Raw genomic sequence first — 24,757 nt, 5'->3', positions numbered from 1 at the left:
TTAGATCGCTTTTGATCGAAATGTCCCAGTTTCGAATCCTACTTAAGCCACATAAGTTTGTTGTAGGGTCCAGATGGTCCAGATAGGTTCTCGTTCTACGACACCAATGACCGGAACACTCTCGAATTTTAAAATTTATCCGCTACGCTCATGGTCGTGACGGTCACGTTTAGATCTTTTTTCGAATTTAGATCTATTTAAAAAGCACCTCAAGTTATTTTAACTGATAAATGTTATTATACTTTAAATGATTTCTTTAATGATAGACTCGGATAGAATTTAGGGCTAGTATACATTATAATTCTTTTTTGTTTTGGATTTGTAGTGGATAGCATGCTCCTCTTTATTTATTTATATTTGCATACTTATATTCGGTAAAACGTGTAGGTCTAATTCATTTTGACATCAATTTGTCTATTTGTACTCATGTTTTTGGCAAATAAATGTTTTCTTTCTAACCGTCCGGGAACGATACAGTTTAAATGTTTTTATCACAATTGGACAAGACATATTTTTGTTCACCCATACCGTTTCTAAAGCGAAAGTTGCTTTGATCTCCTCCCAAAATGTATCTCAGTTAGACATATATTTGAATATAGTATATACTTTATTGGCATGCTAATTAGTTACTTGCATATGCAGTTAAAACACATGCATGAAATTATACAACATTTGCTAAGCACGCTTCTCGTTTATTAAAGATTGTTTTAATTAGATGTTAATACCTTTAGATGGTTGTCCACTTCACCTTCAACCCTTTGCTCACTGCTGAGTATTGAACTTGGCCCAACTTCTTCAGGAAAATCATTTATTTATTTTACAGACAATCATTACATACAGCTACCCAAGTCGATGCTACTTATAAAACTACTAGATGTTGCCCGGGACTTCGTCCTGTGGGAATTTTGAGATAAAATATAGCCTATAGCAATCTTGGATAATAAGCATACATTTCTAATGGTGAAATAATTTTTGAAATCAATTCGGTAGTTTCGGAGATTACCCGCCCCAAACACACAAACGCTTATCTCTTTATAATAATAATATAGATTTATGCTCAAATTACGATCTGTTCCCATTTATCTCATCAATAAGTAGCAGTGTTTTCAGATTTGTTTAAGCTAAGCTAATTTTGAGACGTAAATAGTAAAAATCGGGATTATTTCGTCTAACAAGGGATAATAAAAAAATAACAAATAACACAAATTTATGGTAGTTTTTTTTTGTGATAAAAACACAAGAGCATAATATATTTCTTTTAACATTTTAGTCTGTTGTTTTGTCCCATTGCTGGGCAAAGTCCTCCCATTCTTTCTTCCAAGACTCTACACTTGCCCCCGCAGGAAATGATCTGAGTATGAAACGGTTCCCCGACGATTGCTTCGTCTACGAACGTGTCGTCGACATAATGTTTCGACATCGGGCGTTTGAACGACAGAGCCCTTCGTTTACGAACGATTCGCCGACAGAATAGAGGCGACATTCTCTCAAAATCAGAGACTCAAATAATCGAAATCATCTTGCCACCTCTTGCGCGGTCTTTCCCTACACCTTTTTGACACCCAGAGATTATTATCTTATTGTATTTTATTTTTTGTATACATTTTTCTCTCACTTCATTTTAATACTGTAATTATAATAATAGTACATATACCAAGCATTATACTATTTTACTATTGGCTTTATTTCTAACGAATTCTGTAATTGACCTTAATTTCTTGTAAGTTCTTAATAAGTTTCTTATTGTAATTACCGAGTTTGAAACAAGATAATTTATAAAAAAAAATGGTTGCCTGTAAAGTCGGTTTTACGGGCGAAGATTTTACGTGACAACGTCTTTTTACGCGCGCGGCAGACCGATCATAGTTGAGTGGGAGAGAGACGCAAGGCATTCGGCGGGCCTCTCTCTCGTTCGGTGACTCATCGTAACGTTACCGGGCGTTACACTTTTTCATAAGTGACTCCCAGCCGCAACCTAATTTAAGACGTTGTCACATCAATAGACATACTAATGACATATAGATTATTAACTTAAAGAAAAAAAAAAAAGAAAACTAACACCAATTACATTAACAAAAATACACACACTTTGGTCCAACCATTCAACTTGTCTAAGCACCTGACAATCTACATTGAAACCAATAAAAATTATGTCTTTAACAGGTATTCATAAATAACAAAACAGATCTGTAGAAACAGATGGTATTGCTTGTTTTTAATTGCCACCTAAATTGTAGCATTTCTATAGTACAGGTATCATTAAACATGGTGACGTTGTTGAATTCGTGAAATAAACAAATAAGCAATACCTTTCACAAGGGTCCTGCCCGTAGACTGTCTCTAGTTGGTATTATTTATTACCATCACGCAACCGGAACGATAGTTTTCACACGTGTAAAAAAAGACGTTGTAGACGATAACTTTATTTATTTTCTTAAATAACATTTCACCTATTTACACAACCGTATCGTTTATTTAAAATCTAAACGAAACAAAATTTAATAACTATACAACTTAAACTTACTTAAGTTAATATTTTCTATATTACATTTAGCAATTACAGTTCATACTTTTAAAGTAATAACCATTATTCAAATGTTTAACGTACACTAATCTAATAGTTTTAAATTTATAAATAAAATAAATATATTAGGACAAATAAAATAAATATATTAGGACAAATCACACAGATTGAGCTAGCCAAAAAGTAAGTTCTAGACTTGTGTTATGGGATACTAAACTCAACGATACTATATTGTATAACAAATACATATATAGATAAACATCCAAGACCCGGGCCAATCAGAAAAAGATCATTTTCCATCATGACCCGACCGGGGATCGAACCCGGGACCTCTCGGTTCAGAGGCAAGCACTTTACCACTTCGCCACTGAGGTCGTCAATGCATAAATAACAGAAATAATTTGTCTATCGTTACATAGTATTTACAATTGTTCAAATGGTAAAATATAAAATATTCGTCCAAATATTGAAATGAAGCTCGACTATTTATGAGATAAGTAAGAACTATAATTCCTCGTTCGCATGGGCGTATAAATAACTTCAAGCTTGTCACGTGCAAGTATTGACAATCGGCATTCAACACATATCGATTGCGTATCCATTTCGTGATCAGCAAAATTGTATGGAAATTTAACGCACGTGTACACAAGTAAGCGTTACAATTCCAAACAATCGTACAGCAAAAATGCTACTCAAAAATTTGGTGTGTGCTGGTCTATTAGACGGAAATACACATTGCAAGCTGCTCTAGTTGGCATGGTGCGTTTACATTTGAAAGCTAAACTTACAAGCAATCTGTATTCGTATGCTGTTCAGCCACCATCGTACCCCCCTTCATAGGATTTAGAAATCCCTGCGGCCTCTCCTTCATATTTTATAATATATAAAATTGTTTGTCATTTAGCTAGAACACAAGTGTGTATACTACTGGTATTTATTTCCGCCTTATAATGCACAGCACTCAATACGTGATAAAAACACATTGCCATCGAACGGACACACCACCTGTTCACATTGTTTCATTCTAATCTATTTTTACGCGCGTTGAAAAAAGCGCTAGTGCGAACGAGGCTTAATGCTTCATGCGATCGAAAAACTCTTACCACAAGAGTTGATATAGTTGATATAACAATCTTGCTTCGATTAATTATAATATAAAGCATCGCAAGCCAGATACTGTGTTTTTACTATAAAATTCTTACATATTATAAAAGTAAGTTACTATGTCCCGTCTGTCCATATGAAGGCGATAAATGCAAAAACTGCCTAACGGATTTTTGACGGTTTTTATCTGTAGATAGTGGGGTTTCTGAGGAAAATTTATGAGAAAAAAAATTATCTTTAATGGGAAATATAAAATGATCACGAATTTTCCAGATACAAATTGAGTTAATAAATAGAATATTTATTGGGCATCGAAAAATATTTTTCCAATTCACATAAAGTATACAGCACCGGAGATATTTTAATTAATGTGCAATAAAAACAGTATTCTTTCAAAAATTTTGGATTATATTTTTTTATCAAAATGTTAAAACTTTTACGTTGATTTTAGATTTTAATATTTAGGTAATCGGTTTTATCGATCAATTACAAATACAATGGAATCCTCCTACGAAGCGACGATGTAAGACAGTTGAATACAAAACAACAGCATTTCCAGAGAGGATTAGTGAAGCAGGCGATCGTTAGTAAAAAGTACCTAGTTGATAATATTTTGATTTTTACTTTAAAATATTATGTATATTTTTTACCAATCAGATATTTTACCAGTCTTCTTAAAATTTTGCATACCTACCTGTAGTTAAAGTACGGAGAAGGACAAAAGGTACCTTTAATCCCAGAAAAATGCTTGATACCGTGAGAAATTCATGCGGGCGAAGCCGCGGGCAAAACCTAGTTGTTATTAAATCCTGCCTTCCCGTTAAGACTATCCATAGTTTCTCGATCGTCATTGAAGCATCGACAGTGTATAAATAATTTATAAGAATCGGTAATCAACACCACATCAAGTCACCTTATAATAGATCCTATGTGATAGGTAGTAGCGGTGAATTTGCTATGTTAGGTAGATATGCCGCTGACTGTACCAATTCCCGTCAGCGTTACTTGTGTACAAAGCGACTGTTACCTCAGTTGTGTTTAGAGAGTATTGTCAATATTTTCTGATAACCTCTCGAATAAAATTCAGCTGAAATATATTTTTTTTAACAAATTGTATATACAAAAATGTAATTAGCTCGTTTCTAGTGGATCCCCTCTCATCCAGAAAAAAGCTAATGGTTTTCAAACGGCTGGATATAGGCACCAACTTCGCAATAGTCGAAAAATTCTTACATTTTTCGTGTATTTTTTCCAACTTGCTTAACTAGTGTTTGTTATGTAGTTTTCAGTATCTAAGCAGACAGCGGGAAGCGACTTTGTTTTATAATATTATGCAGTATAACTGCATAACATATCTCTGACTCATAAAATTCGATATTGTAGTGTCATGAAATTGAATAATTACTACTAGTTGACATGGTGACCGTTGGGATAAAATTTATGACACCACATCTCAACATAACGCCAATATGTGTCAAAAACATTTTGCGACAGATCGCGATGTAATTTTACACTGTTTCCGTTATATGAATGGGATTAATTTGTAAATAACTACGTGTCACCAAAAGCTGTGTGTGATTCCCGCCCTAGAATTGAAGCATATAAAAAAATTGATTGACAAACAATTTGATAATAAAACGAGTAAAACAGAAGAATATTGGAGATTGTCGCCTGATATAGGCAAAATATTGCTAAGCCTTCGGTAAATGTCGTGGAAGATGATTAAAAATATAAAGCCTTGACAGTTGACAGTAACAGCATTCGCAAAGAGGGTCGACGTCAGGCACGCGGCCGGTCTTAATAGCAGAGCCGAATCTTGAAAGAATATTTTATTCGTCCAGCAAAAGGACGAGAGAGATAGAGAGAGTTTTTTGCAAAAAGCTATAGAACATTTTACTATGTTTTATAAAATTAACATTTCGAAAAAATAATGTGTTTTTAGATTAAGGAGATTGTTTTTGTATTCTTTCAAATTTTATAGTTGTATCATAGCAAAAACACAGTTAGCCAGGACATCGTACACTTATTTTTGGACCAAAAACATATCGAAACACAAAATAAAACTTATTTCTAATCATGATTCAATAACATTAATGAACGAGCTGAAAGCAATGCGATTGTCTTACAAATATAACGAATATAATAATCGACACATTTAATTATATTTTAAACTTTTTTTGAATGGAATCGCCAGTTTTGATTATAGTTTTTATTCTACACAATAAGTGACGTCTATCCATGTCTACCTTATAGACGGTTTTTTTTGTTGGTGTTTTTTTTGGATCAGAATAGTTTTTGAGTAAGTACACAGTTAACAGAAATAAAAAAAATAATTATAAATAGACTATAAGGTCCCTTTACCTGTGAAATGGCATACTTATTTAAATTAACGTAATTAATTTTACGTATGTACGTAGTTTAATTTTACGTACAAAAAAATCTAACTTTACTTAGTGTGCGTTTTGCGGACTTCTTCAACTTTCATATTCACTTTCTTCTCCACTATTTCTTAATGTATCTATTGTGTACATCTAAACTATTTTTTGGAAATCATACGACTAAAACTTAAATTTTCACTTTAAATGTTTGCAAGACAAAATCGCGTTGTTTTCCGATAAATATTATATATTTCAATACAAAACGAATTTTAAGTCCGTAAATCGACTTTTCATTATTTTATAATTACCAAATTTTGATACACTGTTGAAGATATCAAAGCCTTTTTACGATGCTTTTCGCAAACATTTTGAAATATTTACAGTAATAATTAATAATTATATGTGTATTTCACAAAAAATAGGAGCATAAGGTAAAAACCGAAATGTTAAAATTCCTCATAAGGATCCAAATGTCAAATATGCCTTTAGCAGGGACGTCTTTCTCTATAGTGCAGGTGGTTCAGTGCACCCGGACGCCGGTTGTTAGGGGGCGCTGATAAGCCGCTCACAGCCTTTAAGGCGATCGTCACATTTTGACATCAGATTGTGCCAGTGATCGCTCACAGGATCGCTAAAGCCATCGCTGTCTTTTAGGCGGCTTGAATACAATTTGACACCAGTGTTAACAATATAAGAGCTAGATCTATCAAAAAGATCCATATAGTTATTCTATGGCTTTGCTAAAGGCGAAACTGTCGCCAGCGTTAATACAGTCAGAATTGTCACAAAATATTAGTAAAACTATGAATAATTAATTTAATTTTAACACACTCGATGAAATAATAAATCCTTTGTAAAAAGAACAAGATACCTTCAATAGCATATACTTAACGCCAATAGAAAACATCTAGTTGTTACTAGCACCCCATCAGGGTCACGATGAGGCTGAGGAGGGCTGAGGAGAGTGGATATTGGAGACGCAGCTGACCACCGTGCTGCATAGCTGCTGGGTGCTCACCTGGAACGAGGACACATTTTAGTATCATATCAGTAATTGTGACGTGAACGAATGGTCCTTCACGTCACAATTGTTGACCTTTAATGGTAAAGATAGCCAATGACAAAGATTGCAATAGCGTTAAACATGTACACTTGGTGCCCCTATGGAACATTTTTCTAGTTGTATTGTTCAAATTTGTATCTTGAGTCTTGGCTTTGGTGGAATAAAATACCTTTCCATGTATGTCTTACGTAGCGACTAAGAGCCACTAAATCTAGACAGCTGATAGCAGCAGCTATTGCTATACCATACTGAAAGGGCTATCAGCCGGCTGGTTGTAAAATCACAGCAGAGTTTTCTAAATTTCAAGGTATCTCGCGTCATAGCTCACGACCGCACCCGGGAATTTACTTCGATGAGACAGGAATACATACATATAAAGATTATAGGTAACTCAAATATTACCCGCTCGCAAAGTCGTGTTAAATCTCACTCAACAAGCGAGAGTTGAGCTGTGTTACATAACCTAGTAATCTTTAAAAGTTGTACGCCCCGTCCCGAAATTAGATTGGCGTTGTTTGCCGAAACCCTAATTACTCTGAGCTTATGTAGGATTATTTTCGGTGTACCCAGCGGTGCGGTGGTTAAAACGCCCGCCTGTGAAATGAAAAGTCACAGATTCTGACCCATGTATAGTGGTTTTCATCGATAACCACTTAGACACTTCCAGGGAAGCAAAATTACAAATGCGAATTTACTTTTTCTTTTCTCTTTTCTTCTTAGTTAATATCAACCCAATTACCCGCCATCGGGTAGGTACCATATTACTGTTAATAAAATAAATTATCGCGTTGAGTAAAATATTAGTGAAGAGAGAATACATTTATCTAACAGATAAATGTATCATCTGATTTATCCAATAGTAAAGTTTTAAGGATGAGTTGCACCAGCCAACGTTGACGTTGACTTTAACCTATGCCTTATACCTATATTTATTGGTGTATTCTTAGACTTACAAAAGGCTTTTGATACAGTTTCAATTCCAATTTTATTATCTCGATTAGAAAATCTAGGTATCATAGGTAATCCTCTCAAATGGTTCTCGAACTACCTCTACAACAGATGTCAGAGAGTGCAAGTAGACAATCATATTAGCAGCTCTGCTTTCTGCTCCTTTGGTGTACCACAGGGCAGTGTCCTGGGCCCAGTGCTCTTCCTTGTGTACATCAATGATCTCTGGAGAATGCAGTTACACAATTGTGATATGCTAATGTTCGCAGATGACACTTCAATCGTCTTTCATGGTTCGTCCTGGAACGAAGCACGGTTAATAGCGAGTCTGGACTATCAAAAGTGACCTCCCGGCTCGAGAATAATCTACTCACAATCAATATATCCAAAACGGGTACTTGGGTGTCATGATGATGTTCTGTTTCAGCCTATTTCAAGCGCCAGTCTTCACAAAATATCTAGCTTAAGTTTTACATTATGTTTTATGTTACTTGTATGTATATTTTGTGAGAGAATAAATAATTTTTACTCTTTTTACACTTACTCTTATGCGCCGTTGCCATTTAGAAAAAACTTTTAAAAATACTTTGCGTTGTTCTGCGGAGGTTAAAGTTAAGGTTAAGGTTACAGTTGAGTGGTGCAACCCAAAGGGATAATAGAAGACCCTTGAACCTTTAACTTTTATCAGTCGACTCTAGAGGATTCTAATTAATAGTTACTTAAAAGTTAGAGGTCAAAATTAATATATTTAACAATTTGATTCCAACATGTCCGATGCATGTTAATATTTGATAGGTTCAAAATAAATTTGAACTTATCAAATATTATAATATGTTATAATGAACAAAAAGGCATTTATAATAACAATTCTATCACGTCTAGATTTCGGTGCTTTAATATCTGACGTCACAAGGTGACCTATTTGTCATTTATATGAATCATACTCGTATATTTAAATGGAAACCAACATTGTATACTCAAATGTAACTATGTAGTTCTTAATATCCTTTCGAAATCAGCCAGCAAAGTGGAAATACACGTTGATATTATTTATTCGAATATTTTATTAGTTGTATAAAATGTTTCTTCTATTTTTAGCAATATAAGAGATGATATAACTGTAAAGTACACTACACAGCCACACAGGCATAACATCTTTCATATTACTGAAAGTAGAAGAAATGTTTTATACAATATAAATTTTATTTAAAAGCCATATCCTCCCGTGGATGTCGTACAAAGCGACTAAGGGACAGATAAAAAGCAATGCTTGCATTGTGGTCTTGCCGTCATGATAGATGAAGTGTAATTATAGGATGTGGCAAAAGATCCTAGGCCACAAACTCACCCATGTGTTTCAAGTATCCATTAGCTATAATTCTTATCACTGCCTAATATCTGTTAGCTCGCTTCTTTCTTCTTTTAGAGTGTGTTATTATATACACTCGATTAAAAAGGAAGAAAATCTGAAAGCAGTGTTAGCAACAGCACTGATTTCATGTAAGCTGCTTTACCCTTTGCAGGACACTTTAGGTATACAGAAGTTATAACAACTAAACTTCTAGCGCGTCTCGTTTAGTGTCCGTGAAAGGGTTAAATGTATTTAACATTACTTTAACAACTGCTCAGCAACATGAAGTGGCGTTTATCTTCACCGCCATTTTGCTTTCCATTCGAATGACATATACAAAGGTGTATAAGAAAATATTGAAAAAAATTACCCATAAAATTGTAACTTTTTTAATGAATGTCCTGTTTTGAAACCCCGACGTAAAAAGAGGGGTGTTATAAGTTTGACCGCTAAGTGTGTCTTTTGTCTGTCCGTGTACATGGCACCGTAGCTCATCAACGGACGAGCCGATTTGGATGCGGTTATTTTTACTTGATAGCTAATTTTTATGCGGTGATTCTTTCTGCGGTGTGGTGGCTGAACCGATTATGATCATATATATATAAATATGTTTTATCATAACCGGTTCAGCCGTTCAAAAGTTGTAGCGAAATGAATATTGAAAAGTCTAGGGTTTTTTTAATTTGTCTAACAAATAAATATATAAATATATTAGGACAAATCATACAGATTGATCTAGCCCCAAAGTAAGTTCGAGACTTGTGTTATGGGATACTAACTCTACACATATATAGATAAACATCCAAGACCCGGGCCAATCAGAAAAAGATCATTTTCCATCATGACCCGATCGGGGATCGAACCCGGGACCTCTCGGTTCAGAGGCAAGCAGTTTACCATTACGCCACCGAGGTCGTCCAATAAATTTGCTGACTCACCACTCAGTACATGGACGAGAACAGACTTGGGATTTGCGTTGACCGGGCCGCAGGTATATCGGCCGGAGTCCGGCGCCCTAGCCCGCTGGACCAGAAGGTGGGAGGTGGTAGTCTCCCCCTTCTCCGTAATCACTGACACGCCCCCTCTGGGGGAGTCGTAGTTAATCTCCTGTTGAAGAAGAGGATGAATCAATAATTTGATTGAAACTAATCTAAGATGTCCTATAGACAATAGACATTGTTGATGAAAATTCAAAATATTTCATTTCATTTATTCCATTTTGACAATATAATTGTCGTAATTAACATTAGCGCCTAATTAGGTCAAATACAAAATAAATAATGAATTACAATTTAACATTTAGTGAATACTTAATGTCGACATTCATTTACATAACATAATTAAAATTAAAATTTGTCATTTACTATAACATTTAAGTCTAAGTAGGTATGCATTAAATTTGTGTCAACAAGTTAATTCATCTACCGCGTAAAAGCACTTGTCCAATACCTAATTAAGCCCTCAGTCGCACCTTAAATATATTGACATAAGTTTCTTTCAAACATGACACTTTTGACACGAGCTTTTATTGTTCTCAGTGACAACATGATTAAATTGAACGTCATAGTTAATTATAGTACAACCCACTCTATCTTCCAAAATTACACAGTCAATTCAAAACTTTCAATTTCTTAATCGAAAAGTGGGAGTGGGAGTGTTGATTAGAATAGAATTTACAAGCAACTCTAAAATTTCAAACATATTCTAAAACATGCACATAAATATAGAATTATATTGAATATTCATGAACTATTTAGCTTTCATTACAAATAAGTATACATTCAGTTCCAAAAGGTCAGTTGAATTCTTTTATCCCAAGTATCTCTAGAAAACTGGAACAAATCCTAACATACCGTTATAGATGCAACTCCAGTACAAAACACATCGAGAGCAGATATAAAGCCCAAATATTGAATCGTTAAAGAACAGTTTTAATTGCATGCCAAAATTACTTTGATATTACATTTTTTCCCATTTGTCAGTGTGGTTTCGGCTCTGCCCGCGTCAGTGTTTCACGAGAACAGACGTTTTTCGGAATAAAAGGAAGTTATGCTCTTTTATTGTAAACCTGCTTTAGTGTAAACCTCCGCAGTTCTAACCGTTTGTATGCAAATATATAGGGATAGGGAAGCGGTAATGAGAGTTGGGTGAATCTCCGAGCGTTTCCACCGCTGCGGTCGCGCCTTTATTATTATCCGTCTATTCTTGAGGAAAGAATAATTTCCAAAATTTATAAAATTGACTACAGTACAGATTAATGATTTTAAAGTCAGTAATTCAGTAAAATTGAATCATGTATTTGTTAAGATTTACAATGACGCGCAGCCGTAACGGTCGAAACGCTCGGAGAACCACCCATAAACTGCCTCAGATCAAATTTATATATGTTAATTGTGATCAAAAAGGTTTTAAGAACTTCTTAGTATTATATTTCTTTTTGTAACCATCTTATATACTAATTGTTTGCCTTTTTTTTATTCGTATTTGTTTTTCTTAGCTTTGCTTTTTCTCCGTACGTATTTATTTTGTTTTTTATTAGGCTTTTAAATGACTTTCGTGTCCTATAAGATGGGCAAATATTTAGGTACTTTTCATCCCAAAATTCCCACGGGAGTGAAAAAAATGAATTATAAAAAAAAATATATAAACTTTCAAGAAATATATTTTCTGTTCATTTCATATTTTGTGAGTGCAGCAATGGGTACAGTGCTAATTAGTGCAGTGAGTATCAGCGCAAAATAGATTGGATTTCGCATTACTACCACTGGTTTCACAGATGAATTCTCTTTCATGTAGAACTGATGCGACTTTGTGCTACAAATTATCGCGATTGAACTAAAAAGCTGGCGTAAACCGAGTTGCAGGCAGCACAAAATGTAACTTTTTAATTTTCAAATTGTCAATCTCAAAATTGACAACGTGCATCTTCATTAATAACCGGTGTGCAATATGCTTAATTTTCTCTAAATACATAATTAGTCAACATGGAAGCAATTTACATTTTACTAGCTTTTGCCCGCGTCTTCGCTCGCGTTAATTTTCCGGGATAAAAATGTTCCTCTCTGTCGTCGGTAAATTGTTTAATTTATTTACTTACTAGCTTTTACCCGCGGATTTGCTCGCTTGAAATCCCACGGGAATGGTTTTTTCAACGTATTAAAATGGGATTGGGATAGTTCTATCAGAATATCCATAGCGCATTGAAAATACACACAGCGCCATCTAGTATTTTTATTTTTGGCGCCACTTAAAATAGAATATAGGTTTTTCGCAAATCCCACGGGAACAATAGTTTTTTCCGGGTTGAAATGTATCCTATGTCCTTCTCCATACTTCAAACTATATGTATGCAAAATCTCAAGAAGATTGGTTGAGTGGATAGAGCGTGATGAGCTAACAAATAAACAAACTTGGTACTTTCACTTTTATAATATTAGTTAGGATTCAAAATAGTCCACAAGATCCTAACATTTAAAATTACTTTAGAGCACTGAGTTTTTATTGGAATAATGACCGCTCGTGACGTACAATTCAATATAGGTAATACATGTACACTGATACGCATTAGGTCTGCAGTTGCCTTAATTCATACACGTATTAGTGGTTCTAGGTGTTCACTTTGTTTAAGTTCCAGAAAGTACAAAATGTCAAAGACTATCATTATTAAAAGTTTATACAGTTTACAAGACGAAGGCAGAAACCAATAATCCGTCTTAGTAGCGTAGTAGACAGGTATTAAACGTAAGACGGGCACAAGAGTATACAAAGATACAAATTGCAGCTTTAACAAATAAAAGGACAGGCAAAACTATATAAAAATTAAACTTATGTAGGTATATAAGTTATTGTATAGCCCATTTGCTTCGTTGTCTACATAACCTCTTGGTTGACTGACAGACAAAACCTTAAATCCTCTTAAATGATTAAGCCTAATTCAATCCACTTTTTACTTTTTTTGTAATAAAATTAAATAAATTAAAATTATTAAAAGAATGTTCGCAAAGTTTCCTTGTATTATAATCACAGCCAGCCATTTTTGACGTCTCCAAGAGAACACTGGACTTCCTTATGGGTTAATAAGGAAATATTTTTTGTGATATTTGATGCATCAGCCATTTGATATCCTCACTTAGAGAACTCGCCTTCTTTTTGGATAGACAAAGATTATCATTAATAATAAATAAATAATAAATCACATCAAAAACATGTTAATATTCAAGGACAATCAGATGGTTTCCTCTCCGAGAATCGAATTCAGATCTTCCTAGGTCCCGTCAGACTTCAAACCTGAGTCACAACAGCCTACGTAGTTACCCTACTACGGATACAGATTGAGTTCAAATTAGTTCATTCCAGTTTTGAATTGAACTGTTCAATACGCTATTTGAGTCTGCCAATTGACTGTCTATCGATATCTATATCTAGGAATATGTTTGAGTATCACAAATAATGTTTATGAGCTGTGACGTCGTGAAGCTCTATTTATACCCATTTAAATATATTTTATCGTTAAACTAAGTTTTCATTCAACATTTAAGAACAACATTATCGTGGGTAGGAGTTGTTTCCATTTCCCTCTATCCTCAGCCATTGTTTTGACCTCTCTGTCTTCAGGTTTTCTTTTTCAAATATTATGAATTGTGACAATAACAAAACATACTATAATACGCTTCAACTTTTTTATGATAGGGGTGAAACCAAAGTCAAAAATGTGTCATTAATTACACTATGAGTGTTATATAATTATAATAATGTATGTATAGCATTAGTTATATTAAAATTATAGTGCACATCAACGGACAGGTAGAAATGGAGAAGACATGCTGTACTGAATCCACATAAAGTGGAATAATATCAGATGATCTAAGCACTGCTCTTTGGCGGCAAAATTAATCAGATTGTTGTATCCATGTGGACGATCATCAACGAACATCTGGTATAACTCTAGAGATTGTGTATTTACTCAAGCATCCGAGGCAAATGTGCAGATTCATTGGGAAAGTTAATGAAATCTCCGCAAATCTATTCATTTGGATCCAGTCCAAAAATGCAAATGTGAACATTGATTGTGATTTACGAACCAAACTGACGAAGAAGAGGCCGAAAAATTAATTTGTATAATGTTTAATTATCATCTTCTTTTTAGATACTTTTTTGTGATGGCGGAGTGTTTGTTAAATCGAGAAATAGTTAGCCTTTTTTACATTTCCCGTGATATTTATTGATTCCGGACCCGACACAAAACCAAGAAAGTACGTTTGTTTGTTTGATAGTATTCACCTCTTCACACATTGTCTACTCAACACGAAGAAAAGCAAACAAAAATTAGTATTATTCCTGTGGGATTAACTATAAATGACTCTGCCTTGCGTTATTTATACATTCATACAATCATAGATACAGAACAAAGCACTTATATCTTCCAGCCCAATAATTCCCACTGTTTGTTATTGCTAACACTGGTGTCAGATTTTATTCAGGTCTCCTAAATGTATCTAAATTTCACAAGCTGCTGACGTAAATGAGACAAGTAGTCGCATACGCCCTAGTGAACTACGACGGGTGACGACCTCGGTGGCGCAGTGGTAAAGTGCTTGCCTCTGAAACGAGAGGTTCCAGGTTCGATCCCCGTCGGGTCATGATGGAAAATGATCTTTTTCTGATTGGTCCGGGTCTTGGATGTTTATCTATATATGTATTTGTTATAAAATATAGTATCGTTGAGTTAGTATCCCATAACACAAGTCTCGAACTTACTTTGGGGCTAGCTCAATCTGTGTGATTTGTCCTAATTATAAAAAAAAAAACCTAAACTGTCAACCAGTGTACAGGTTTCCTCACGATGTTTTTCTTCACTGGAAGCAAGTGGTGGTCTATGAAAACTACTATACATGAATCAAATTGGAATACAAACTTGTTTGTAATAACTTTATAAACAAAAATAAACTTTAAACAAATGCAGGCATAATACCAGGGGAAAATATTGATACGAAAAATGAATAAAATATTTCGTAAACTATGCTAGTCTTTCAGCGGCTTGCTCAATTGATGCCAAACTGTAGTATTCATGTGTTTACATTCAATTATTCTAAAAATTCTATAAAATGTTTTTACGTCAGCACTCGATCACAGTCATAATATCTTTTAACCATGTACTTTATTGTGTACTTAAGTTGTTCAATTACTAAGCAAAAATTATATAAATATTTATATTTAATAAAAGGTAATCACTTCTGGCATGATAGGGACCAATAATGTTTAAATGAGTGACTATTGCAGTGGTCGTTCCGAAATGTTATATTACTTCATTTAGAATAAATGATTTGGTATTGAGTCAAAACAAATCCAATCGTGATTGGCCACTGGTCTATCGAACTACTTAAACGAAACCTTCCTTAGATTTATTATCTCAATGATATACTTATTTACTACCCTGCAGTCTATAAAAGAAAAATAAAAACAGATAACAAGGGAGCTCTAATCAGTGATTCGCTGCGGGGGAAATGAAAATAGAAAAAAAACAAAGACAAGAAACATCTTTGTTCCGATAAATAATGTCCTGATTCTTTGTACATGAGTAATTACGGTATTTACAAAGCGAGATTTGATTAAAATTGATATGAAAATAGACAGACGTACGTCTCTCTCATCTGAGCATACTGCAGGTTATTTACTCAGCCGTTGAGCGTCGGGGCCCAGGGTTCGCTTTCCTACATTTCGTCTCCACTTCGCACGGTCGTCGGCGTCCCTAGTTGTCAGACCATTGGCACGCATATCATCCTTGACGACATCAAGCCAGCATTACTTGGGTATGTCAATATCCACGGGAGGATGTGTGATGTGAAGATGTGATGAGACGGAAGCACATGTCACAATAAAGATACAGTATAAAGTAACCACTATTGACCTACAATAATTTGAGTTTAAAGATATTAGAATCGATTAAGTGTTTTGTTCTTGGTTGTTATTCAGATGGGCGTCAAAATAGCGCCTGATTGCATCGCACTTTTATCGCTTTCAACATTAGACAGATATACAATTTACCGTCGAACTCATGTACTCAAGGCCCGCTCAAAATATGACAGAATACGCACACAAAATAATTAACAAATATACATATGCTTATAATGTTCTGTTCTAATGCATTTATAGCTTGTGAATAAGAACTAAATGTTAGTATATAATATTATATATATATATATATATATATATATATATATATATATATATATATATATAGTATCTATGAAATTAAATAGGTACATCCTACAAATATTATAAATGCGAAAGTTTGTGAGGATGCATGTGTGTATTTATGTTTCTAACTCTTTCACGCAAATTTATTGGACGGATTGTTATGAAATTTGGTACAAGGGCAGAATATAACCTGGAATATTACATAGGGTTCTTTTTATCCAGAAATTGGAACGGTAGCGAAGGCCCGGAGCTCAGCTAGTGTATAAAAACGAATCTATCTCGTACTCGACCAACTTCCGTGGACATTTCTAAAAGTACTCCACTTTTCTTTGGATTCGATTGGTGACTTTTAAACTGGGACGCTGTTAACAATGGGAAGAGATCTTTTTTATCTGTTGGCACACCATTGAGGTTTTCTGTTGGCATTTGTTCAAATGTTAGAAAGCTGGTGCTACAATAGAGTTAGCTTACAAACATAATTGGGAGCCGGCCATTAACCACGTGATGTTATTTTTTTTAAACATTTCTAACTTCAGAGGGGTTAGACGGTGTTTTCCTTTGGTGATTATGTGGTGAAATTTAAGACTTAAAAAACAGCGTATTGAGCTTGGCAGTAAAAAAAAGAACGACAATTTTTAGTACCTATAATAAGTAATCATATTCTTTTAAATAGGTACTTATTATCTTTTAATAAAGGTATAATTTATACTTATATAATAATAATATCAACACGTCTTCAGGCCGCTTTATGGTTTAGAAATATTACCCCCTGTCTCCCCTGATGATAATTATTTCGTATTTTTTTTCTGTACACTTTTACTACATTACGATGTTTGCTTTAGGGTGTGTTGCACCGTCAACTTTGTCGTTAACATTAACGTGAGCAGAAAAACGCCGATTAAAATCAAAGATCAAATTTGACGATGCAACTCAGCCTAAAAATGTGATCGTTTTTTGGCAGTGACAGCGACGTATCCCGACACTTCCACATCATGGCTTCGGCCTTACAAACATTGGGTACAAAGTTGCCAAATTTTATACAACTACATTCTCGATGTTGCTAGAACACTCCAACAGTGAATGCTACACTACTTATTTGGAGAGGTCGTACCAGGCCGTCTTTTGTTTCTGTATGCGTTTCTACTTTATTTGCCTGTTTAAACTTTAACCGTTTGGCTTGTAACCTTATAAGTTTGTTGGTAGTTGCCTATTTTGTTTAACTGTACGTACAAGATGGCTATTTGTTTTGTAAATTTGATCCTATTCAGTTTATCTTTTATAAGTGTATATATTTATGTTTTGATTTAAAGGCCAGGTTTCTCTCTTATATTAGCACCGGTTTATTTCCAGTTTGCGTTACTTTCTCTATTCCATTTTGCGGCGTCCTTAATTGTCATACATAATTATCCCTAAAGATATCAGGCAAGCATGTTATAGGAATGCCCCTTCGGCCGGGGCCATTTTAAAATGATGTTTATCTACAGAATTCATCATTATCATCAGCCTCCCCTTATCCCACTTTATGTGTGGTCGGTACAGCATGTCAGTCTCCTCCACTTCTCCCTGTCTGATGTTAACCGATCTGTTACTTCCCTTTTAGCCATATCCTGCCTGACGCACTCAATCCACCTCTTCTTCAGTTTGCCCCTAATTAATTTCCCATTAATTATTCAATTTCAAATCCATAACCTTTCTTACATTATTATTTACCTCCCTTCTCATAACGTGACCATCCCAACGAAGCCGGTTACTTTCCAATTTTCCTATGATTGGTGCTACCTTGAGACTTCTTCTCACCTATTCGTTCCTTATCTTATCCATCCTTGTCACTCCACACATCCATCGAAGCATCCTCCTCTCCGCTACATGCAGTCGCCCTTTCATCCGTCAGAATTAGTAGTATCTAAATCAAATGAGAATCGAACCTACGTCTTGCGATTGAAAAAGCCATAAATTGATTGAACCACCACACAGTTTTATACAACAAAATAATTGATTTCACGCATTACCTGCAAACTGAATTACGAAATTGATCAGCATAAAATTTGTCATGAATGAGCCACCGCAATTCAACTGATTGAAATATTAATTCAGATACTTTTATAGAAGTTTGAAATTTGTACTATTATGTGTAATGATTATCTGATGGGAAATAACGTATTGAGCTTGACAGTAGAACAGATGACGTCAAAACATATGCATTTGGGAGGTATTAGATACTTGTACAGATAATAATAGCGGTCACACACAGTGCACAGTGGGTTGCACCAGTCAAACTTTTAACTTTAACAAAACGCAAAGAACGCCGTTTTGTCAAAACGTCAGCGGCGCGCAGGTTAAAGTCAACGTCAAAGTTGACTGCGTCTGTACATGTGTATGAATAGAATAGAATAGCATTTATTTGCAAGATTTACATAGATCTTAAGTCAACTGTAACCAACCTGCATGCATATTTGCATAACAATAAAATATATAAATTGAATGTTTATCGTTCATATACTCTTTAACACTATAAAATCTTTTTCCATTCAATCATTCCGTCAATGTTTTTTTGAAATTCTTTCGATCAATCAATTTAATACTATTTGGTAGCTGATGAAATAATTGTATGCACATGTGGTATGAATTTTTCTGTATGTGTATGTCTGTATGTTCGCGATAAACTCAAATACTAATGCACGGATTTTCACCCACGAATATATAGTGTGGTTCTTGAGGAAGGTTAACGTATAATTATGTTTATAAACGAGCGAAGCAGCGACGGATCGCTAGTAAGATCATCGTAGTATTTAAATGTATAAATTAATATGAATATTAACCTTTCGATCCTGGAGATAATAAAAACAATTGAACAACAACAGAATCGATCAGATCGAACCGCGCATCTATAAATACAGATAAATGAACACTTATTTTTGAAAATAATGATGAGATGAAAAAATTCTAGAACCGAGCGTGAATTGAACCCGCGCCCCTGTCTATCCGGGACAGTGCTCTCACCCACTGAGCAATCGAGACCGTGCCAGTCCGGCTGAATTTGTTCATCTCTTTACGTCTTACGCCGACGTAGCTTATATACTTACCTCATCATTGTGTGTCCAGCGTATGGTCGGCGGTGGTTCAGGTGAATGCTGAACCACACACGTCAGGTTGATGGTGCTACCCGTGTTGATGAACAACTCGGGCCCACCCAGGATTGTCGTCAGCGGCTCTGCTTGAACACATAAGTAGGTCTGGTTAGTTTGGCCATGGGTCGGGTCGGAAGGCTCCCGCTAATTATGGTTGAGCTTCGCGATGGCTGACTCATGCGCCAACTCGTGAACGAGTGCTGCCGGGGCTTCATCCAATTTTAGATTTTAGATTTGACATATTCTATCTTCCATATTATGCATACTAATTTTAGAAAGAGAAAAGATTTGTATTACTTTGTATGTTTGTATTTGTATTGTACGGAGTCAAAATAAGTACAGGAGTAACATAGACTGCTTTTATAGTTTTACCCGAGCGAAGTCGGGCACGGCCGCTAGTCCTACTAATATTATACATGCGGAAGTTTGTGAGGATGTGTGTATGTACTTTTCAGCAAAATCTACTGGACGGATTGTCATGAAATTGGTACACGGGTATATAATCTTTTGTCCGGAAATTATCACGTGAGCGAAGGCCCGGGGCGAAGCTAGTAAGAAATAAATTGCTACCATTCTATATTTAGGTTTACATTCGTCAGCGAAGAGGAACATCGGGAACATATTTTCCATCTGAGCCTGGCAGAAGGGGCAAATAAAAGAAATGCTGCCTTGATGTCGACAAGGAAGTTATGCGTGACAATGGTCTCACAACCAGGGATGCCGACGACCGTGCGAAGTGGAGACGAAAATATAGGAAAGCGGATCCTGAGTTCCGACGCTCAACTGCTCAGGAAGAACCGGGAAAAAGCACAAGTCCAAACGCACAGAAACAAAAATCGTGTAGACTGTAAACGCACAGAAACTCAATGAGAATGTTGTCACTGCATCTTCAATAAACAGTTTTAAAAACAGATTAGATAAGATTTCAAGCTTCAAGCTATGTAAGAATAAGCTTAATTAGCTGCTTGTGTGATAAATGCTACTATAATAATATATAAATGCGAAAGTTTGTTAGGATGTTTTTGTGTATGTTACGGTAAAGGCGACGACCTGGGTGGCGCAATGGTAACGTGCTTGCCTCTGAACCCGGAGGTCCCGGGTTCGATCCCCGGTCGGGTCATGACGGAAAATTATCTTTTTATGATTGGCTCGGGTCTCGGATGTTTATCTATGTATGTATATGTTATAAAATATAGTATCATTGAGTTAGTATCCCATAACATTACTTTGGGGCTAGCTCAATCTGTGTGATTTGTCCTAATTATATTTATATATTTATTTATTTGTGTTTATTACTCTTTCACGCAAAATCTACAGGACGGGAGCCACGGGTAAAAGCTAGTTAAAATTAAGAATTTGTGAGGTACAGTACTCCAAAGGGATAATCTAGGATCTAACAAAACAAAATAAAAATGAACTAAAGAAAAGATTTCAAGAAAAAAAGGATTTCTTACTGAATTAATCAATATAATATCACTTTGGGAAATGTCATCTGTATTATAGGTAAACATTATACAGTTATATGACTTGCTCCTTTGAAGATTAGCTTTGAAATTACTCTATGAATGTTCCGTGAGGCGTAAATAAAGAAATTTAATTCACTGCCGTAACCACGAACGTTTTATAATAAGTCAACTCATATTAGACGTGAAGGTTTTTTTATTAAACCCCATTCATAAGACTTCAAATGACATAAAGTAATTAATCGATCTCGCATTAACGCTGTTATAGTCAAATTGTTAAGTGGTGGGATGTCGACATTCTTTGGCTGTGACCTACTGTCACGGTGGAACGTCTACCATCAAGAAAACCATCTTTATTTCCACAGCTGAAAAAATGTTTTAAGGAATTTCTAACTGATGAGATATACAATGTGATTGTGTGATGAGATATGGCTAAACTGTGGCGTATGGTACTGACCTAGGCGACTAAGGGACACACAGCCTAGGCAGCTGACAGGCAACAAAAGCATTCCCAAGGAGGATTGACGTCAGACAGGCGGCCGGTTGTAAAATCACAGCCGATTAAAAAAATTATTTTTTTTTTATGCTGACTATGGGCTTTACGGCTTCGCCCTTTGCTCGATGTATACCTATAATGCAGTGGGCCTAAATCGCATTATACTTAGACCAAACCACATGTGGGCATATTGAGATTCAAGGTTCATTGAGTTTTAGATCAATAGCGAGGTGAGCTTAGTGAGACAAAGTTTTATTGAGTTTCAGCTCGTATATCTCTAATCGCAATATATTGATTAGAACCTTAGTTATTGACAATAATAAGTTACGGCTAGTAAATCCTAACGAATATTATAAATGCGAAAATAAGTGTGTTTATTTGTTTGTCTGTTACCTCTTCACGCGTTGTCTACTCAACCAATCTTCTTGAAATTTCGCATATATATATTTAAGAGTATGGAGAAGGACATAGGATACATTTCAACCCGGAAAAAACTATTGTTCCCGTGGGATTTGCGAAAAACCTATATTCTATTTTAAGTGGCGCCAAAAATAAAAATACTAGATGGCGCTGTGTGTATTTTCAATGCGCTATGGATATTCTGATACAACTATCCCAATCCCATTTTAATACCTAGAAAAAACGATTCCCGTGGGATTTCAAGCGAGCAAATCCGCGGGTAAAAGCTAGTAGTAAATAAATTAAACAATTTACCGACGACAGAGAGGAACATTCGATGGCCAATCGGAGGCGTGGTGCCAACCTGGCACTCGTATACGCCTGAGTCCCGGCGCTGTGGGAATCTTATCTGTGAACAAAAATCATTAACATTAAAAGAAAAATAATCTTTTGCCAGTGAAAATATTTTATTTAAACTCTTTCTGTAGGATCTTGTCTGAGTATATATTTATAAATAATTATACTCGGTATTTGACAAAGATTATTTATTTAGGGCTGGTAAATCACGAGCAATACATTTAAAAAACCAACAGCCAAGAATCGTCCATGACAGCATTTGTTTTTTAAAGAAAAGAAACATCGCGCAGGCGCGAGCTCGTCGTCACAGCGCATGCGCGTAGACACTTTCACAATATTGAAATAAATTAATATAAATATCGTCGCTTTTTCTTTAACTCTTTTGAGTCTTTACTCGACCCTCATACAAACTTTGTCAGTAATATTTTAGACATATCATAATTAAAAAATGCTATCTAGTATTTATTTATAATTCTTCGAGTTGAAATTACGCCATTTTGTTTAAATGGCGGCGAATATTTATCTATATTATGTTTTTATTATAATATATTGTATCGTTAAAGATTTATACTTACACTGGGGCTAAGTCTGTGTGAATATAAAATATAGTAGGACAAATCACACAGATTGAGATACTTTATTTTGTAACAAATACATATTCAGATACATAATCAGAAAAAGATCATTTTTCCATCATGACCCAACCGGGGATCGAACCCGGGGCCTCTCGGTTCACAGGCAAGCACTTCACCACTACGCCACCGAGGTCGTCAATCGTCGAATTGTTCGTATATATTTATATTTTTACCTTTAAAATCCAATCCTCAGTGTGAGGGTTGTGGACGCTTATGAACCTCTGGTCGGAGGTATACGTCATACGACCTGACGTCAGCAGGTGTATGTCACGGTGTCTGATCCATGACACCTGGGGGGAAACACGTTTATTAATAGTCAGTAAGTATATCTTTTTTTATTATTGTATGAAAACATGTATTAACATCCACACCAGGTCCGTCCGCTATCTGAAGGTCTTTGGAGCGATTCGTTAAAATATTTGTATTTTTATTTCTTTGATTGTGATGACTAAACTGAAAAACTACTGGGCCGATTTTGATGAAATTTGGCACAGAGATAGCCAAAATCTTAAGGAATAACATAGGTTAATTTTTTTTTATGGTTTTTTACCCGAGCGAAGACTACACGGGCCAGTAGGAACATAAAGATACACTTTCCTTACGTTTCTGTTATTTATATGTCCTTTCTTATAAAAATAAACCAGCCATACAAAAGATAACCCTAAAAAAATAACCGTAATACAAAACACCCTTTGTAATAAAGAAATACGCTCAGAGGATTACTTTCCGATTTATGATTTTTCCAACACTTTTCTTTGTCATAGTAAATTGTACGTAGAACCTTTGTTCGTAGATATTCCCATATGTGACAGATCCGTGGTTGTACATGTATAATTAATTAATTTAATTTATGTATTTATTCGTCAATAATTTATTTTAAAAGATTATAATTCTACTTATACGAAAATGACATACGTCCATTCAGTAATGCTGATTGAAGGAAATAAATAGCTTTAAAATTATAAGTTTTAATATAAACTTTGTTTATTTCCAGTAATCATTGTCTTTTCAGATCAGAAGCTCAGTTTTCAGTCTCTGTCTACCCCAATGGGAAACAGGCGAGACAATATATATTTTAGAGACATGTCTCTAAAATATATATTGATGCACTACAACTGAAACCTAGACAAAGACAAAGAAAATACGAATTTAACAAATAGATTATGATGGCGATAAAATTTACGTATTATGTGCCTGTCTGTGCCATCTAGAAGCGTTGCCCACAGAATGTATATTTTCAGAAGCCGAAGTCTACCTTCTGCCTGTACACTTTTACTATGATGGTGAGCTAAAAAATAATATTTTAGTTGTACACGACAAACACAGAAGGACATTGAATCCGCTTATCCTCAACAATGGATCGTAGTTTCACGCACGTTTACATTTGCTAATGGTGACAGAAATTTCTGAATGCCTATATTTTTGAAAATAACGAACTTTTTCAAAGAAACATTCTCTGTAATTTAGTACTTCTTCATTTAATTTAATATTTATGTGGGGAAATGGAACGCAGGGAGTGAGAGAGAGGGATGTAGAAATGAAAGGGATGGAAGGATGAATGAAAAAAAGATGGCGGATTCTGTGGAAGCGATAAGACGCATTTTTTCTATGTGAAAGTTTTAAATTAAAAGCCTAGCCTTGGTAGATGATAGATGACAACAGCATTGCCAAGAAGGGTCAGGCAGGCGGCCAAGTAATCACATGACAATGTAAA

At 35.1% G+C, this 24,757-nt stretch overlaps 1 protein-coding gene across 9 annotated transcripts in view; it reads right to left on the bottom strand.

Annotated features, from left to right (window-relative positions):
- Positions 1-2,397: 2,397 nt before the first annotated feature.
- The window catches only part of LOC128677636 (zwei Ig domain protein zig-8-like), a 145,127-nt gene continuing 122,767 nt past the window's right edge, over positions 2,398-24,757 (bottom strand). For 8 of the 9 annotated variants that reach the window (XM_053758612.1, XM_053758618.1, XM_053758617.1 and 5 more), the window contains 5 exons: positions 23,217-23,333; positions 22,367-22,460; positions 19,649-19,779; positions 10,307-10,475; positions 2,398-7,024 (listed from right to left, as the gene is read on the bottom strand). In XM_053758612.1, coding sequence (XP_053614587.1) covers positions 6,924-7,024; positions 10,307-10,475; positions 19,649-19,779; positions 22,367-22,460; positions 23,217-23,333 — 612 coding nt within the window. In that variant the 3' untranslated portion in view covers positions 2,398-6,923. The remainder of the gene's footprint in view (positions 7,025-10,306; positions 10,476-19,648; positions 19,780-22,366; positions 22,461-23,216; positions 23,334-24,757) is intronic. The other variant, XM_053758621.2, reaches the window with a different exon arrangement.

Source organism: Plodia interpunctella, chromosome 18, assembly GCF_027563975.2.
Source record: "Plodia interpunctella isolate USDA-ARS_2022_Savannah chromosome 18, ilPloInte3.2, whole genome shotgun sequence".
NCBI lineage: Eukaryota > Metazoa > Arthropoda > Insecta > Lepidoptera > Pyralidae > Plodia > Plodia interpunctella.
Note: the sequence above shows the minus strand (reverse complement) of the source record. Positions and strands in the feature narration are given on the sequence as shown.